This window comes from Gorilla gorilla, chromosome 4 (genome assembly GCF_029281585.2).
Source record: "Gorilla gorilla gorilla isolate KB3781 chromosome 4, NHGRI_mGorGor1-v2.1_pri, whole genome shotgun sequence".
Classification (NCBI taxonomy): Eukaryota; Metazoa; Chordata; class Mammalia; order Primates; family Hominidae; genus Gorilla; species Gorilla gorilla.
In genome coordinates this window covers 24,348,053-24,367,284 of record NC_073228.2, presented here as the reverse complement: position 1 = coordinate 24,367,284, position 19,232 = coordinate 24,348,053, and the positions used below count along the sequence as shown (strand labels likewise).

The 19,232-nt window shown below is 46.5% G+C and overlaps 1 protein-coding gene across 2 annotated transcripts in view; it reads left to right on the top strand.

Annotated features, from left to right (window-relative positions):
* PITPNC1 (phosphatidylinositol transfer protein cytoplasmic 1) overlaps positions 1-19,232 on the top strand; it is a 311,332-nt gene that overhangs the window by 250,067 nt on the left and 42,033 nt on the right. For both annotated transcript variants that reach the window (XM_055387009.2, XM_055387011.2), the window contains exon 5: positions 1,217-1,312. In XM_055387009.2, coding sequence (XP_055242984.1) covers positions 1,217-1,312 — 96 coding nt within the window. The remainder of the gene's footprint in view (positions 1-1,216; positions 1,313-19,232) is intronic.

Genomic DNA, 19,232 nt, shown 5'->3' with positions numbered 1-19,232 from the left:
AGCCTTGAGACTCCGTCTCAAAAAAAGAAAGCTGTTTATCATCCTGTAGAAGGATGATTATCCCTTTAGACCAGAAAAATGACAGTGAGAAGAACTTAATTTTTCCACCAAAATTTAGACTTTTTTTTTTTTTTTTTTTTGAGACAGTCTCACTCTGTCACCCAGGCTGGAGTGCAGTGGCGCAATCTCGGCTCACTGCAACCTCTGCCTCCTGGGTTCAAGTGATTCTCCTGCCTCAGCCTCCCAAGTAGCTGGGATTACAGGTGTGCAGCATCATGCCCGGCTAATTTTTGTATTTTTCGTAGAGACAGGGTTTCACCATATTGGCCAAGCTGGTCTCAAACTCCCGACCTCAAGTGATCTGCCCACCTCGGCCTCCCAAAGCGCTGGGATTACAGGCATGAACCACTGCGCCCAGGCCAACATTTATATCTATATATTGCGGCTGTGTTGTTGTTGTTATTATTATTATTATTATTATTATTATTATTATTATTATTTTGCAAGTGATGTGCATTCTGGGCCAGTGAAACCTAGAGCAGATTGGCAGGAAACCATCTCAGTGTCTTACCAAGCTTTACCTTGTTACCTTTATGTGTACAAAGGAAATTGTGCCCTTAAATGATCAAGAAAAACAGATGTGTTTCCCCTGGATAATGAGATTGTGGTTTATTTTCTTGTTTTTGCTTATCTATATTTTCTGCAATGAGCATGTTTTATTTGTGAAACTAAATACATATAAAAATATATAATATATATTTTTAACATATATATAATTTTAATTTTAAAAAACACACACTTTTCTTTCTAACTCTTGGCCTATATCCCTGCTTTTTGACTCAAATTTAGCCAGACCCTTTCCAACCTCTTTACTCCTCCTGTTCAGGTGAACTGCCAAAAATCAGCAGACTTCAGTTTGGGAAGAGATTTTTTTTTGGAAGAGATTAATTTCCTCACTCTTGAACTCCTAAAAACAGCCCAGTTTTTCTTCTGCCTCTCACTAGTGATTGATGCTACACCTGCCTCTGATGTGACAAAACCGAAGCCATGAATCAAAGCCTTCTGTGATTCTTGCGCATTCTGAGGCTGGTGAAAGCACTAGCCGGGGGCCCTGAGACGTGTGAAGATGCTCTGTGTGGGGGTTGTTCTGCCTCGGGCACTTTGGAGGGTAACACCTGCTATCACTAACCTTTGATATGTTGCTCTGCTTTTTCAGATTTTCGACAATGAAGCCAAAGACGTGGAGAGAGAAGTTTGCTTTATTGATATTGCCTGCGATGAAATTCCAGAGCGCTACTACAAAGAATCTGAGGTAAGCAGCAGTTGGGATGAGATGTGGAAGATTCATTCATTCATTCATTCCACAACTATTTCTTAAGTGCCTCCTAACTTGGGAGGATGCCATCTCTCGTCGTGTGGATTCAATTTGCTTTCATGTCTTGCTGGTTCTTTTTGCAAGTCTCAAAATTAAGTCTCTAACTCTTCAGGGACCATCATTGGCCCTGGCTGTTACTCAATCTCCACTTAGTTTTCCTGTCTCCCAACTCTGCCATCATTTTTGGCAATGTCAGTATCCACAGGGCTGGACCATCCAACACACTGGCCTTGCTGAAAAACAACAGTCTCCCCAATTACATGCGCTCTTTTTTTTTTTTTCTTTTTTTTTTGAGATGGAGTCTCGCCCAGGCTGGAGTGTGGTGGTGTGATCTCACTGTGGCATCTGCCTCCCAGGTTCAAGCCATTCTCCTGCCTCAGCCTCCTGAGTATGTGGGATTACAGGCGCCCACCACCATACCTGGCTAATTTTTGTATTTTTAGTAGAGATGGGGTTTCACCCTGTTGGCCAGGCTGGTCTCCAACTTCTGATCTCAAATGATCAGCCCACCTTGGCCTCCCAAATCACTGGGATTACAGGCATGAGCCACCTGTGTTTTATTTGTATTTGAATCAATCCTTGAAAACTTTGATAGCTCATTCCAGCACAGCTCCTTTCTCTCAAAACAGCAAGCACCTTAATGAGGACATCTCCTTTGTTCTTGGCTGAGAATAAATTTCAGAGAACTTCTTTCTGTCTGGTTTTCAACCTACCAGGATCCATCGTTTGCCTTAGTTCTACCTTCTTGTTATACGGTTTGTGCGAGTCACCATTTATATCCCATTAGTATTTTATTAATGGCTGCTGACGGAACTTGGGTGACCCACTTGTAAATAACATCCCAGCCCTGCAATGACAGCAGATGCAGGGCTATTTTTGTGGTTAGCGACATGCCACCAATCCCAATATGTTTGGAATCAGGGCCCCAGACTCGTCCTTGAGCCGTAACACGTGGACCTTGAAACTCTTCTCCCAGAGTCATCAAGGCTGATGGGAGACACAATAAATAAACTTATTCGAAATGAATTCTGTCGTTACGCAAATAAACCAGGCTCCCGACGTGGTTCAGATTTCTTTTGCCTCCACATTTTGGGGTTCATTTCGGTATAAAAGTCTTACCTGATCTTAGCAAATGCTCGGCTGCTTAATTGCAGGCGCGTGTGTTCAGCTGCTGTCCCTGAAAGGGCTGGGGAGAGGCTGATGTGGATCACTCTGTGTTGCTCATCTCCACCCAAAGGGTGAGCGTTTTAACATCATCAGCTTTCATTATGCTCTGTGGCCAACCACACCTATGCATTTTAAGATAAAGAAAGTTAAACGCTCCCTACGTAACTGTGGACCCGCCGAAGAGGGAAATAAACAGGGCCACTGACCTTCCCCTTGTCTCGCTCCACAGAAATCCTATAGTTTCATGTCAAGTCCGCCAGTGCTTAATGGGGCTCTGATGATGTGCAGAGCATTGTGCAAAGCACTGCTGTGATGCCTCGGGCTCCCCCTGGCTGCTGTCCTACCTGGACCTCCCGGCCTCTTTGGGAGCTCTGGGCCTTCCAGGAAAGCAGGGTTGCCAGAAAACTCTGAACTAATTTCAGCTTTTCCTCCCAGTGTGCTTTGGCGTGGCTCTGCCTGGACTTCAGGGAGTTCCCTCCTGATTCAGTAGGAAGTCTTGATACAAATATAGAATATTAATGAAGAAATCAAGTCTCATTTCTAGTCAACGTGCCTGACTCATTTCCCTGTGCTCTGTGCCCCCAAAGAACCTCCACTAGAAAGCTTCCTTTCATTCACACAGACATTCGAGGAGCTTTTCCTTCACGCTTCACAGGGTCACTCATGGGCACGTCCGTACCTCCTTCCCTGGGTCCTAAAGTATTCTTCCCTGGATGCAGCTTGGCCAAGGAGATGAGTGGTAAAGAGTCCAGTAATTATTCATCCAATAAATATTTATGGAGTCCTCACTGAGTGTCACATACAATGTTAAGATGGGGATGTCTGGGCATGGTGCCTCACGCCTGTAATCCCAGCACTTTGGGAGGCCAAGGCAGGCGGCTCACTTGAGTTCAGGAGTTCAAGACCAGCCTGATCAACATGGCGAAAACTCTACTAAAAATACAAAAATTAGCCGGCAGGGTGGTCAGCTACTCGGGAGGCTGACGCACGAGAATCGCTTGAACCTGGGAAGTGGAGGCTGCAATGAGCTGAGATCACAACAGAGTGAGAAACTGTCTCAAAAAAAAAAAAAAAAAAAAAGACACAGCAATGAGCCAAAGAGATGCTTAGGGTCCCTCCCTTCAGGACACTTCCAATCTAACAAATACCACGCAGAGAGTATTTGGCAAACAGTAGAGAAATAGTCACACAGATACATACGGAGTTCAGAGTCACAAGTGCAGGAAGGCAGCTACGGGGAGAGACTGTGATAAGGAAACTGAATTTAAGAGGATAGGATCAGGAGACATGCTCTGGAAAAAATGACATTTCAGGCCAGGCGCAGTGCCTCATGCCTGTAATCCCAGCACTTTGGGAGGCCGAGGCAGGCAGATCACCTGAGGTCAGGAGTTTGAGACCAGCCTGGCCAACAGAATGAAACCCCAACTCTACTAAAAATACAAAAATTGCCCGGGCATGGTGGCATGCGCCTTTAGTCCCAGCTACTCAGAAGACTGAGGCAGGAGAATCACTTGAAGTCCCAGCGACTCAGGAGGCTGAGGTTGAACCCAGGAGGCGGAGGTTACAGTGAGCCGAGATCGCACCACTGCAATCCAGCCTGGGCAACAGAGACTCGGTCTCAAAAAAAAAAATAATAAAAAATAAATGAAGCTGAGGTGTCATAGGATCTAAATTATGCCTTTAAAAGATTGTTCTGGATGGAGAATGGACTGGAGAAGAACAGAGTCAGGAGACCACCAAGGTCACTATTGTGATTTATATTGTCGGTTACTTAGGTTCTATCGTGGCTTGCGCTAGAGGGCTGGCGGCAGAGATGGACAGGAGCAGATGGTTTTGAGGTGTATTTTGAAGATGAGTTGATGGGGATTGCTCATGGATTGGATGTGGGGATGAGGCTGAAGGAGGAGTTGGGATGGCCTTAAGGATTCTGGCTTGGGCAACTGATAGATGGAGGTGCTGCTTACTGAAATGGGAAGGTGAGAAGAGAGGTATATGTTGGAGAAAGATGAGTGGATTTTGTGATGTCAGTGAGGCATCTAACACAGACAGAAATGAGTCTGGAGCTTAGGTGAGAGATCTGGGAGACCAATTTGAGAGTATTTGGCGAACAGGAGATTTAAAAATCCTGGGGATGGATGAGAGGAAGAAAGCATGAAATATAAATGGGAAAGGGGTTCAAGTCTGAACCTTCAAGGATGGCAGCATATGGAGATCAGGTTGAATCTAAAAGAATCAGGAATCTAAAAGAATTGGTCAGAAAGTTAGGAGGAAAACACAGAAATGCACCAAGGAATGCAAGTTTCAAGAGGAGGAGAGTGACCAGAGGTGCTGAATGCTGCCAAGAGATCGAGTAGGAAGAGAATGGAAAACTGTCCGCTGGAGCACTTCTCAACTGGGGGTGATTATTGCCTCACGAGGATGCCTGGCAATGCCTATAGACATTCTTGGTTGTCAAAACATAGGAGGTGCTACTGGTATCTAGAGTGTAGAGGCCAGGGATGCTGCTAAAATCCTCTACAGCACAGACAGCCCCTCACAACAAAGAATTATCTGGCTCCAGCTGGGCGCGGTGGCTCACGCCTGTAATCCCAGCACTTTGGGAGGCCGAGGCAGGTGAATCACAAGGTCAGGAGTTCAAGACCAGCCTGGCCAACATGGTGAAACCTTGTTTCTTCTAAAAATTCAAAAAATTAGCTGGGCATGGTGATAGGTGCCTGTAATTCCAGCTACTCGTGAGGCTGAGGCAGGAGAATCACTTGAACCCAGGAGGCCGAGATTGCGCTACTGCACTCCAGCCCAGGCGACAGTGCGAGACCCCGTTTCAAAAAAAAAAGAATTATCTGGCTCCAAATGTCCATAGTGCCAAGGCTGGGAAGCCTTGTTCTACAGGAAGAGGTGATTGAAGATGGATGGAACTCTGGATTCAGCTTTGACGCTCAGGGCCACCCCTGGCCCGTCCTGGAGTCTTACAGTTACTAAATGGATGCGGGAGAAGGGGCCCCATAGGGCTGAGCCCTGCACACTCATCATCCATTGTGTGACCTCCCAGGGGATCTGCTGGCATGTGTAACAGGTGGAATTCCTCCTCCGTGGACCTGGCAGCCGGACCACAAAGGGCTATAGGTACCATTGGGAGCCTGCAATAAAATCTTAGAAAAAGCATTCCCCCAGGGGCGACTCCCTTGTAACCCCAGCCCCACCATCTTCAACAGGCCAGAATACAGACTGCAGTCTGAACCCACCCAAAGGAAGAGGGGTGAGTTTCCTGGGCTGTTTTGGTGGTTGTGTCTACTGTAAACACGCCAGGGACTGGGAATAAGAGGAACAACCGATTCAGAAGGCAAACCATTTCCAAACAAATGTCTAACTGGCACACTGTAAATAATTAACACCCTCCACCCCACCACAGGAGTTTCCTTCTAAAATGAAATCTGACCTTGTTCTTTGCTTGAAACCCCTCACTGGCCCTCCTTTAGAGTTCAGCTCACACAGGACTCCTCCTTTCTGAGTTTTCCTGGGCATGCCCCCACCACTGCTGGTCTGGAGGCAGCAAAGTTCTGGTCCGTGGCTTCTAGATCATGCTAGATTATGCTAGCTCATCACTATGGCATGAGCTCTGCAAAGACAAGAGCTGGCTCTTTCCCAGCCGCTGCCACAGCACCAGTGCTTAGCAGGCGCTCACTCAATGGTTGCTGAATGAATGAGTGAAGGCAAGGGACTTTGCTTTTTTTCTTCCAGCAGTGACAATTTCAGAGCAAGCGCTATCAAAGAAAATGAATTCGTTGCCATTAAGCAAGCAGTTGTGAATCAGAGTTCCTTTTTTTTTTTTAATCGGAGGCATCCAGCTCCATGGGCCTTTTCTTCCCATCCGTCTTTGTAAGTTGACGATGTCAGCGTCCTAAATAGAAACGCTCTTTATGTGAGGAAGCCGGATGCTGATGGGCTGAATCTGTTCCTGGATTTTTTTGATGCTGATGAACCCAGACCAGGGTTATCTGGGTTGCTCCTCTCAACCCAGCTACTGTCACACACACACGGCAATCCAGGCCAAAGGAGGGGATGAAAGCACTTTCCTTTCTTTTTCCATTTCTCCCTGGAAACCTTCGAGCCACACAATCAAGACTGCCTCTCTCATGAAGGTGACCAGAGCTTGGAGTTTTCCACTGGGTGCCCTCTGCCCGATGGCCCTCGCGCCATCGCCACTAACTGGGGACTCAGAAGCATGCTTTGGGGATTCAGGACCAGCTGATAGCCCAGCTCAGTGCTTTCCTTATTCTCATTTTTGCTGTGTTGCTGTTTCCTATTAGGGCCTGAACTTCAGTTCTCAAAAACCTCTTAGCTTCGTTTGTTCTCATAGTCATTAATGGACTCTGCATGGCAGTGCCGTATTGTGGGGTTGGGGTGGTGGGGGGAATTAGTGTGATTTTTTTCAGGCAGAGAGAGCCCCTCCATTAGTCACACAGACCACTGAGACCCCGCCCGCCCATAAGAGTCATAAAGCTGTTTGCACCATGTCACATGTAAAATGACCATCATCAACACCAAAGCAGGAAAAGGGGTGAAGCCAAAAGCTGAGCAGGTTGGACTGGTTGTGTGGCTGATACATAGTGTCTTGCTACTGCCAAGATTTTCATCCCAGCTCCTTGATGCTCTGCCAAGATTTCAAGGTGAAGATCCCAGCGGAGGAATGAGGAACTCTGCACGATAAGTCGGAGCATGCCTGCAGAGGCCACAGGCAGTGCGGCCATACCCGCAAGGTTGAGTTGGCAGTTTTGGGGTGCAAGAACAAACCTCAACTGCTAGCCTGCAGGACTTGCCCAGGCTGGAGAATCTGAAAGCCATGCTGGGAGAGATCTAACCCAGAGGCCTTTGATGTGGCTTCTAGTCAAGTTCAAGTCCAGTACTTTCTCCTCCATTCACTGCAGTAGTTCATGAGGTCTGGCTTCCATCATGAGATGGGGAGTGACCAAAGAAAATGGCATCTATACTGGCCTCCTGGGGGCTGCCACCTGCAGCAATCTCCTCTAGACACAAATGTGTAGGGCGTGTGCAGCTTCTCAATCTTCAGACATACCTCCACGGCAAAGGAAGGGAAAGAAAAAGGAATGTCTTTCCTAGTCAAGGAAGTAGAAGTAGAGGGTTTTGTGTCTGTGTGCTTCCTTTTTTAAATCTTCATTGATTCATGTAATGAAAAGCAAAGGAGTCTCTAGCCCAGAGGTTCTCAACTACGGGCAAATTTGTCCCCCAGGGCCATCTGGCAATATCTGGAGACATTTTTGACTGTTGAAAGTGGATAGGGCATGTTATGAATCCAGTCAGTAGAGGTCAGGGAGGCTGCTGAACATCCAAAATGGGCCAGGTGCAGTGGCTCACACCTGTAATCCCAGCACTTTGGGGGAGGCTGAGGTGGGAGGATCACTTGAGGCCAGGATTTCAAGAACAGCCGGGGCCACACAGCAAGACCCTATTTCTACAAAAAAAAATAAAAATAAAAATAAAAATAAATTCTCTGGGCATAGTAGCATGTGCCTATAGTCCTAGCTACTCAGGAAGCTGAGATGAGAGGATCACTTGAGCCCAGACATTTGAGGCTGCAGTGAGCCATGATCGTGCCACTGCACTCCAGCCTGGGAAACAGAGCGAGACCCTGTCTCTAAAAAAGAAAAGAAAATAAAAAAGTAAAGAAAAGAATCCAAACTGCACCACAACAGAGAATTATCCAGCTCCAAAATGTCAAGTATGCCAAGATCAATAAACCCTGACATAGACCAATCCAAGGAAAGAAAACTTAGTAAAACCTACTGGTTTCAAGACTCATTAATGAATTCCTTTAGTTAGCATTTACTAAGCACCTACTGAGTGCCAGCTCCATTCTAAGCATTGAGGGTACAAAAACAAGATTATGTCAGCCCTCAAAGGTCCTGTCTTCTACTGCCTTTTGAATTGATCATCTTGTTACAGATGAAGCAATTTCTCATCCCCTTTATTTTGGAGGATATAAAGGCCATCTTACTAGTGATAAATACAGCATAGTAAGTTGAATGGGGGAAATTTGCAATTGTTTGTACTCAGGTAGCAACAAAGGAGAAAGAATAACATGAGGCTGTCCTAGAAGCATGGTCCCCTGACGTGGCATAATTGAATGTTTTTCAGACAGAATTTGATTTTGAACTTTCCCCTTAAGTTGGGTGACTAAATCTCCAGGTCCCTGGGTCATAGCCTTCCTGGACCAAGAACTCCTTGGCAGCCAGTTCATTGGTCCCCACAGATCTAAATATCTGTTGAATTCTCTGTTAAGGGAGAGAGAACAGAACAAAAGGAGATACATCTAGCTTTTCCAATAACTGTCAAGGGTGAGAGATTAAATGTTGTTTGCTAAGGACCGGCCCTCAGAAAGGGAACAGAGAGATCAACTAAGTAAATATTGTCATATTTAGCTGTACCCTTCGGTACAAAGAGCTTCATCCAAATCACTCGGCTCCCTCAAATGAAAAATATTTTCATTCTGGTCTACATCTTGGCCTTTGAGGGTGGTAAAGATTTTCCGTTACCTCTAATGGCCAGATTTAACACAGCTGCCTCATGCTGGGGTACATCGTTAAGTTCACTTGGTTGTGCTGTTATTATCTTTTTTTTTCCCCTTTCCCTCAAGTCCATCTGTTTCTTTCTGAGAGTAACGCAGCTGTTTTGCGGTGGGTTCCAACTTACTGGGGCCTGCATGCTTCCTGGAAAATAAGAGGACTTGATGACATCACTGGGATGGGGAGAAGTCCCTGCTGCCAAAGGGGTCCCTGGTGGGAGCCTCTAAAACTGGAGGGTGAGGGAGGAAGCCTGCAAAGGAGACACAAGAGAAGGGTCCTCAGCAGCTGCCGCATCGCGGGCCCTGAGCCCTCTCCCCTTCCAGGGTCTGGATGATGCCAGTGCTGTTAGAAATTGAGAGAGAAGGCCAGGCACAGTGGTTCACACCTGTAATCCCAGCACTTTGGGAGGCTGAGGCAGGAGGATCACTTGAGGTCAGGAGTTCGAGACCAGCCTGGACAACATGGTGAAACTCCATCTCTACTAAAAATACAAAAATTAGCCATGTATGGTGGCGGGCACCTGTAATCCCAGCTACTCAGGAGGCTGAGGCAGGAGAATCACTTGAACCCAGGAGGCGAAGCTTGCAGTGAGCCAAAGATGGTGCCACTGTACTCCAGCCTGGGTGACAGAGCGAGACTCTGTTGAAAAAAAAAAAAAAAAAAAAGAGGCCGGGCACAGTGGCTCACACCTGTAATCCTAGCACTTTGGGAGGCCGAGGCAGGCAGATTGCCTGAGCTCAGGAGTTCGAGACCAGCCAGGACAACATGGTGAAAACCCATCTCTACTAAAATACAAAAAATTAGCCGGGTGTGGTGGCACATGCCTGTAATCCCAGCTACTCCGGAGGCTGAGGCAGGAGAATCGTTTGAACCCGGGAGGCAAAGGTTGCAGTGAGCTGAGATCACACCATTGCAGTCCAGGCTGGGTGACAGGGCCAGACCCTGTCTCAAAAAAAAAAGAAACCCATGATCTGGTTGGGAGGATATGGTATAATGACACAAATGCTAAGTGACAGTACAGAGCGAGGCAGCAAGAGAAATACATTCACACAGTCATGTGTGATCTACTTTCCTCAAACTTGTACACATAGTCATCCTCAGAGGATTCCCAGGACTAGTCAGGGAAGACTTTACAGCAGAGGTGGAATCTGAGCTGGGCCTTAAAAACATAATAGGTTTATGTTTATTTTTTGCTCATAAATTAATACATGATCCTTGTAAAAAAAAATTCCGACATGATACAAACACAAAACAGAGCAAATCTCCTATGATCCCTCATCACAGACATCGCTGTTAAAATTGGTGTTTATACTTAAACATAATGCATAAATAGTATTATTTTATAAAACTAAACTCACACTATGCACACCATCTCGCAACATGCATTATTTCACTAACCACATAAGCTTGCCATTTTTCTGTGCAGCACACGCCTGTCTAGTGAGTTTTAGGTGGCCGGATAATATGCCAGTGAAGGCCAGGTTCAGTGGCTCACGCCTGTAATCCCAGCACTTTGGGAGGCCAAGGCGGGCAGATCGCTTAAGCTCAGAAGTTCCAGACCCACCTAGGCAACATGGCAAAACCCCATCTCTACAACAAATACAAAAATCAGCCGGGTGTGATGGCACATGCCTGGAGTACCAGCTACTCTGGAGACTGAGGGAAGAGGATCACTTGAGCCCAGGAGTCGGAGGCTGCTGCAGTGAGCTGAGATCCTGGGCAGCAGAGCAAGACCCTACCTCAAAATAATAATAATAATAATAATAATAATAATAATAATAAGCAAGTGTACGGTGGTACCATGTGTACATCATTCTCCATTTGATGGACATTTAGGGTGTTTCCATTCTTATTACGGTACTGCAAGAAACAGCCATAGATATATTTTGAGAGTTGTTCTAACGTCTCTGTAGAATAAATCTAAAAGTGAAAGTGTTGAGTCAATGGACATATGGGTTGAGATTTTCCTAGATATAACAAAATTGCTCACACCCTGCGGCTACATTAAATTGCCCCTGACTCACACTTGGATGGGAGCAAACTCAAGTCTGAAGATGTGTGAGATGGAATGGACAGTGTAGTGAATGGCTGAAAATGAGGAGTCTCAGTGCATGGTCAAGGGTCAGTGAGGCACAAGGGAAAAACATTGAGTGCCAAGTCAATGAATTTGGACTTTACTCTGCAGGTCGCAGAGAGTTTTCAAAGCAGGGGTCACCAAAAATAAAAAATTCCGTTGGCCAAGAAAAAAGAAAAAGCAGGGGTTATCAGCAACCATGCAAGGGGACTCTACTTGTGACCTCGCCAGAGGGGCTGACTCTCTTGTGGGGATGGTGAGGGCAAGCTCCTGGGTGCCCAGAGGTTTAGGACCCTTCAAATCCATCAACCTACATCTTTCCCTCTTCTGCTACCCCCTTTCATGAACAAATTGCCCTCAGCCATCTTGACAACAATGATTTTATTAATGAATAGGAATATTTGGAAATAAAAAGGTGTTAAACAGTAGTCCAGTTCTCAACAACCCTGGCTGCACCATTTTCAGACCAATAATTGGCATGGCAACTCACTTCCCAAGGAACAATGAGGTGTTCTTTTTCAGACCTCATTCCTTCCAAACCCGGGAAAGATAAGACGCCAAGTCTCGCTGAAGCACCGTGCCTAGTGCTGATTTTAAAAGCCACTGCTGTTCTCTTGGCCTAATAATGCGAAGCTACCTCAGCATTTGGATCACACCCCATTTTTACTGGGATTACTACAAAAAATGATAGTGCCCAACTTCATCCTAGAGAAAGAGTTTTCATTTTTTTTTAATTTTTCAAGGGGAAAAAAAAACATTTAAACTGCTGCAGTAATTGGCATGAATGATGTTCCCCAGAACTCAGTGTTCAGAGCAGCAGTTGCAAATCCTACCAATTGAATTTGGTAGTGAAATGCCAGACCAAGTAGGTCAAACAAAATCAAGGCATATGAATTCCTAAATGCCAGATCAAAAGCAGAGAATCTAAGTCTCTGCCAGGAGTGCAGTTGCTGATTGTGGCATTGTGGGTCATTGAATCAATAGAAAGAGCCCTTGGGGGCCAGGTGCAGTGGCTCACGCCTGTAATCCCAGCACTTTGGGATGCCAAGGCAGGCAGATCACTTGAGGTCAGGAGTTCGAGACCATGGCAAAACCCTGTCTACTAAAATTATGAAAATTAGCTGGGCATGGCGGCACGCACCTGTAGTCCTAGGTACTAGGGAGGCTGAGGCACGAGAATTGCTTGAATCCGGGAGGCGGAGGTTGCAGTGAGCTGAGATCGCGCCACTGCCCTCCAGCCTGGACAACAGAGTGAGACTTTGTCTCAAAAAAGAAAGAAAGAAAGAACCCTTGGGGAAATCACCCTATCACCCTATATCCCAAAAGGAACAGACCAGGGAGGGAAGAATTCATCCAAGCAAAACATTCATGGAAGGGAGAAACAGTTGGGCTTTTCATAGAGGGATCTGTGCAAAAGATAACCCCTAGAACCTATGAATTGGGATTCCCAACTTGTGTGCTCTGTGTCTAGATGATTCAGCCCTAATGTGGTGACGGCCCTGGCTCTGGGAGGCTCCCAGGCGGTCACAGCCACTGCATTTGATCATCATCAATTCTGTGTCTGAGTCCCTCCCTCCCTTCCAAAGAATGGACAGATGGACAGATGGGATGGAGAAGTGAGATGACGTCAAAGGCAAGGCATGGAAAGTGACCAGCACAGTCCCTGGCACACAGTAAGCATTTCATAAGTGTTCCCTTCTCTCTGCTTTGACCCTGGCTTCGAGCTCTGCAGATGGGTTGCAGGAATGGTGGCTCCGTGGAAACCATGTGTCTTTGAAAAGTGGCCACCGTGAGTGGCGTCACAGGAGTTTGTTTGTGTGTCGCTTTTCCCTTGTCGGTGTGAGTGGAGAACAGGAGCAGAGGTGTGATACCAATAGCTCCAGCTCTCAGGATCATGGGATCCTCCGCCGGCTCAGCAAGATCCTGCAGAAGTTACAGCCATTTGTGCTGCTGAGACTTTTCAAAAAAAATGTGTTACTGCCTCTGTTATGGTTTAACCTGAATTCCGGATGGCACGTGTCTCTGCTACTTCACCTCGAAGAAACCTTAGAAGTTACATTTGCTGTTTGTTTTGTGCCAAGTCTGGGCCATCTGTGGCACTGCAGTGCCGGGATGGTACCCAAGGCAGTATTGCCATGCTATCTCTGTCTGCCACGAGCCTTCTTACAGCTGTACTATAGAAAACTAACATTTAAGACTTTCAAAGAAGGAAGCAAGAGCTGAAGGGCCCAAGGCTCTCAGCCAGCAGTGAACAGATACAACAAGCTCTTCTTCAGTTCCATCTCATGGAGAACTTCCCTCTGTAATTTTTTTTTTTTTTTTTTTTGAGACAGAGTCTCACTCTGTCACCCAGGCTGGAGGGCAGTGTCACAATTTCGGCTCACTGCAACCTCTGCCTCCTGGGTTCAAGCGATTCTCCTGCCTCAGCCTCCTGAGTAGCTGGGACTACAGGTGCACGCCACCACGCCCAGCTAATTTTTGTATTTTTAGTAGAGACAGGGTTTCACCATGTTGGTCAGGCTGCTCTCGAACTCCTGACTTCAGGTGATCCACTCGCCAAAGTGCTGGGATTACAGGCGTGAGCCAATGCACCTGGCCCTGCTCTGTTCTTTCAAGAAAACAGGGAACGAGTCCACACAAGTTGCTCAGAACTGGGGCCAGCCGCATCAGCCCCTACTGTTTTTAGTCTTATTAAAGTAAAACACCAGAACTTCTTGGCCCTTAGAACAGAGTTCCCAAATCAGGTCAGTATCACCCAGGGAGGTTTTGAAACTGGAGATATCCGGGTCCCACCTTAGACCAACCCAACCAGACTCAACTGGTCTGGGACCCAAGAATCAGTGTGTAAATGCACCAGGTTTGGGGAAATGGCCTCAGAGCAGAGCTTCCCATCTTTTTTCATGCCTTGACAGGTAGAAAGTGTTTCGTTTTGGCCAGGCGCGGTGGCTCATGCCTGTAATCCCAGCACTTTGGGAGGCCAAGGCAGGCGGATCACCTGAGGTTGGGAGTTCGAGACCAGCCTGACCAACACGGAGAAACCGCATCTCTACTAAAAATACAAAAATCAGCCAGGCATGGTGGCGGGCACCTATAATCCCAGCTACTCGGGAGCCTGGGGCAGGAGAATCACTTGAACCCTGAAGGCGGAGGTTGCAGTGAGCCAAGATCGCGCCATTGCATTCCAGCCTGGGCAACAAGAGCGAAACTCCATCTCAAAAAAAAAAAAAGAGAAAGTGATTTGTTTTGATTGACACATTGAGGAGGAGCTCCTGGTTAAGATGACCAACCCCTGAGCTCAGAAGGCCCAGTCTGTTACTCAAGGGCTGCGGGAGCAATATGCCTTATCACATCTACTATCCATTCACCATAGGGAAGCTTTGCCTAAGAGAGCTCAACTTATTGAGGTCAAGGTTTTAAACCACTTTATTGTTACTTAATTTGGGGGAGGGGGGATGCAGGGGGGTTAGCAATGTAAGCCTGTAAGCCTGCCCATTCCCCGATTGTGAGAGAGGTCAGTGCCTTTGAATTTTGTTCTGTCTGTCGGGAATCTGACACCATCTATAGAATCAGATCCAAAGTCTTCCTTGACAGCTACTAGCATTAATTATAACATACATTTGTGCAGTTTTTTTCCTAAGTTGCTTCTGATTTGGGGGTGGCTTCAGATTGACACTCATTGGTTTATTTCCTCCACGCAAAGACTCTAGGCCGTCTGTGGTTGTTCACGCCTGTAATCCCAGCACTTTGGGAGGCCAAGGCGGGTGGATCACTTGAGGCCAGGAGTTCGAGACCAGCCTGGCCAACCTGGCAAAAGTCTGTCTCTACTAAAAATACAAAAATTAGACAGGCGTGGTGGCGGGTGCCTGTAGTCCCAGCTACTCTGGAAGCTGAGGCAGGAGAATCGCTTGAACCCGGGAGGTGGATGTTGCAGTGAGCCGAGATCATACCATTGTACTCCAGCCTGGGCAACAAGTGAGACTCTGTCTGAAAACAAAGACAAAACAAAAAAAAGACTCTGATAGTTGTCCACCAGGTCCTCTCGCTAAATCTTCTCCAAGCCCTTTCTTTGTTTAGCACTCTAAGAATCTGCAACAATGACTATGATGTTTGAAGTGGCATTTTTCTCCTTGAGAAATAAGACCTGACAGAGCGATTGTCTCCTCATCTAGTTATTCAGACTCCAAATACAACTGTTCAGCTTCTGTTCCAAAAATACCCATGAAAGAATAAGTGTTATTAAGGTGCTTGTCTTCATCTTTTATTATTAAGAGGCCCAGAGAAAGACATATAATTACTAGCTCATTAGCTTGGGCCTTAGAATTTTCAACGAAAATTTCTCACAAAATTGCTAAACCTGGTTTTAGAAGGTATGGAACTAACTTTGGAGAAAAATAAATTCCACCATTTAGAGTCTCACTCTGTCGCCCAAGCTGGAGTGCAGTGATGCAACCACGGCTCACCGCAACCTCCACCCCTCCAGGCTCAAGCGATCCTCCTACCTCAGTCTCCTGACTACCAGCACATGCCACCACACCAGCTGTTTGTGTGTGTGGGTGTGTGTGTGTGGGTGTGTCGTGATGGGGATCTTGCAGTGTTGCCTAGGCTGGTCTCAAACTCATGGGCTCAAGTGGTCCACCTGCCTCAGCCTCCCAAAGTGCTGGGATTACAAGTACGAGCCACCACTGCACCCAGCCAACATTGTCTCCATTTTATAGATAAGGAAACTGAGGCTTAGAGAGTCTAAGTAACTGGCTGGAAGTTTCAGGAAGCCTGGATTCAGACCCCAAAGTGTCCTACCCCAAAGATTATGCTTCCCCTACACCAAGTAAGACTCCTTCAGGTAAAGCTAGACGTACAAACAACTGTTGTCTTTGGAAATCACTCTAAGAAATAGTTCCCTTCTTAAATATATCTTCCCAACCCCGAGTCTCAGTGACTAAATGATCTTAGGGAAAGACTGGTATGTAGAAAAAGAAGGGCCTTTGAGACGGTTGGTTACCTGATCTGATAGAATTCCACTCCTCATCTTTGGGGAGAAATTTCCTCTTTACAAACATTCCAGAACATAGTGGATTGGCCAAAAGCAGCTTGGATCTGTGAAAAAAACCAAAAACTAAAAACTAGCCATCCTCCATTATAGAATAGAAACCTTTTACTATTTTTTTTCTTTTACACAAGGTCTCACTTTGTTGCCCAGGCTGGAGTGCAGTGGCACCATCACGACCCACTGCTGTCTTGACCTCCTGGGTTTAAGCCATTCTCCTGCCTTGGCCCCCTAAGTAGCTGGGACTACAGGTGCACACCATCACACCCAGCTAATTTTTTTTTTTTGTTTTTTTTTTTTTTTTTTTTGTAGAGACGGGGTTTCACCATGTTAGGTTTCCCAGGCTGGTCTCGAGCTCCTCAGCTCTAACCATCTGCCCACCTCAGCCTCCCAAAGATGACAGGTGTGAGCCACCACACCCAGCCCAGGAAGCTATTTTAAAAAAGAAAAAAAAAAAAGCCATTAGTCACCAAAGAACCCATCTACAGACCCTAATTCAGAAATATTCCTTTTCTCACTTTAGCATCCACACGATAGTCTTAGAGTTAAATAACTTGCCCAGGTTCACACAGTAGTTACTGGAGCTGAAATTCAAACCTGGGGGCAGGGCATGGGTTCTCTCACTTCAAAGCCTCCTCAGTTCATCTCTCAGTTCTGCTCCACAGATCTGAGGACCCCACAAGGTGCTCCCAGGCATGGTAAACAGTGAAATATATTGTATCAAACAGTGAAGGGAGAAACAGCCTGAAGAATCCACTCATCACTTTTACCTGCTTTATATACTGGGATTCCAAAAGTGCATTTGGAGAAACAAAATGAGTTCTGAAGCTCAAATAAGTTTGAAATCTAAAAGTGGAAATATTTTATTGTCTTCAAATTACAGACTGATTGGCTTATTGAACATCTCTACCCTGGTTTCTGTTCGACAAGTTGGAGGCCTAAATTTCCCAAAATAATACAGTACACAAGGAGCAAGCTAGACTTAGGGACAGTTAATCTGGTGCTGATCACTGTTGGCATGTTGCAACTCATCGAGATATTTGTCAGCCTATTATCAGCTTTTGATTTAATAAACTTAAGCTATCTCTGGGCCAAATTGTAGATCCTCGGTAGGAATGCGGGCTGTTAGTGCCTCTCCATAGCCTTCGTCTAAAGAGCACTGCTAAAATCAGAGTGGAGAACAGCCTCAAGTTCAAAGGCTGCAAACCGAGCCAGGTTCTAATAAGCTCCCTTTATGGGAGAAGCTGGGTTCTTGGCCTCTCACTGTCTCATGTATTAAGGTGGGGTCCTCTCCAGTGTGCCCTTGAATGACCTTATTGCTTTTGATTAGAGGTTACCTTGAACTATACTCGTATTGCCAAAAGGAACAGGTTAGTGTTCTGCAACAGGATGTTAGGGAGACATCTCTTGTTGCTCTGGAACTGGGAACCAGGCCCAAAGTTGGGGACAAAGAGGAATTGGGACTCCACATTCACCAGGCAGCTGCTAATCACCAGTGGCCCAGATGACCCTCTTCCCACAGCTCTGGTTGCCCCTGTCTTCCCCTTCCCTAGGCCCTATGTGGAGATGGAGGAGGGGAGTTTGTAGTCATTGGGAGTATACTTCTTGCCTAACCCCAATCCCATGTGACAGGAATAGTATTCTGAGAGAATCAACTACAGTAGCTGGGGCATCTGCAAAAAAAAGCTGGCTATAGGCCCATCGCAGAGGCTCATGCCTGTAATCCCAGCACTTTGGGAGGTCAAGGCGGGAGGATCACTTGAGGCCAGGAGTTCGAGACCAGCCCAGACAACATAGCAACAGCCCATCTACAAAATATTTTCAAAAATTAGCTGGGCCCAGTGGCACATGCCTGTGGTCTTAGCTACTCAGGAAGCTGAGGTGGGAGGATTGCTTGAGCCTAAGAGTTCAAGGCTGCAGTGAGCCATGATTGCACCACTGCACTCCAGCCTGGGTGACAGAGCGAGACCCTGACACAACACACACAAAAAATAGTTGACTGTTTGCTGAGCCGGGAACTTGCAGGCCCACCCTCAATGCTGCCATCCTGCAAGACTTGGGTGAGACTAATAAGTGTCCCCAAAAGCTTGCAGAGGAACGTAGAGATTGCACCTGCTGCCCATCTGGAAATTTCTAAAGGAGTTTTTGAAGGAGCCCGTGGCTAGGGCTGAGATGGAACCATGAGAGTGTGAGCTTGGGAATAGCACAGGGGCATCCCCTTGGGCATTATTGAAAATGCAGGTAATAGTGGGCTACTTTTAGTAGCTTGCTTATGAGAATTCTGGGGTGTTTTCTGTGTCTCCAACCAGTTCAATTCTCCAGCACCAGCTATGTGTCCAACAATTCAATTCAATTAGACACTGTCTATCTGGAGTTAGCATCAGACTCCAGTCCCACAAAGCTGCCCCACTTCTCATTGACAGGCTATAGGCCGGGCACAGTGGCTCATTCCTATAATCCCAGCACTTTGGGAGGCCAAGGCAGGTGGATCACTTGAGGCCAGGAGTTCGAGACTAGCCTGGCCAACAGAATGAGACTCCATCTCTATTTTTTTTACTAAAAAAAAAATTTTTTTTTAATCTGGGGTCTGCACGACTCCTTCCTCAGGCTGAATAATTTACTAGAAAGGCTCACAGAACTCAGGAAAACATTTACTTAGATTTACCAGTTTATTATCAAGGATATGACTCAGCAGCAGGTAAATGGGAGAGAGGCATCAGGTGAGGTATTGGGGGGTGGGGACTTGGGGCTTCCGTGCCCCCTCTGGGTGTGCCATCCTCCCAGCAGGTCAGTGTGTTTAAGCGTTTATGGAGCTCAATCCCAGCACCCCGTCCCTCCCTAGAGGTCAGTGGATGGGGCTGAAAGTTCTAACCCCCTAATCACTTGGTGTTTCTGGTGACCAGAGCCATCTTGAGGCCATCTAGGGCCCCTCACCTGTGTATATGATCTGAAGGAGCTTGTTATGCATCCCAAAAGTCACCCCCATCACTC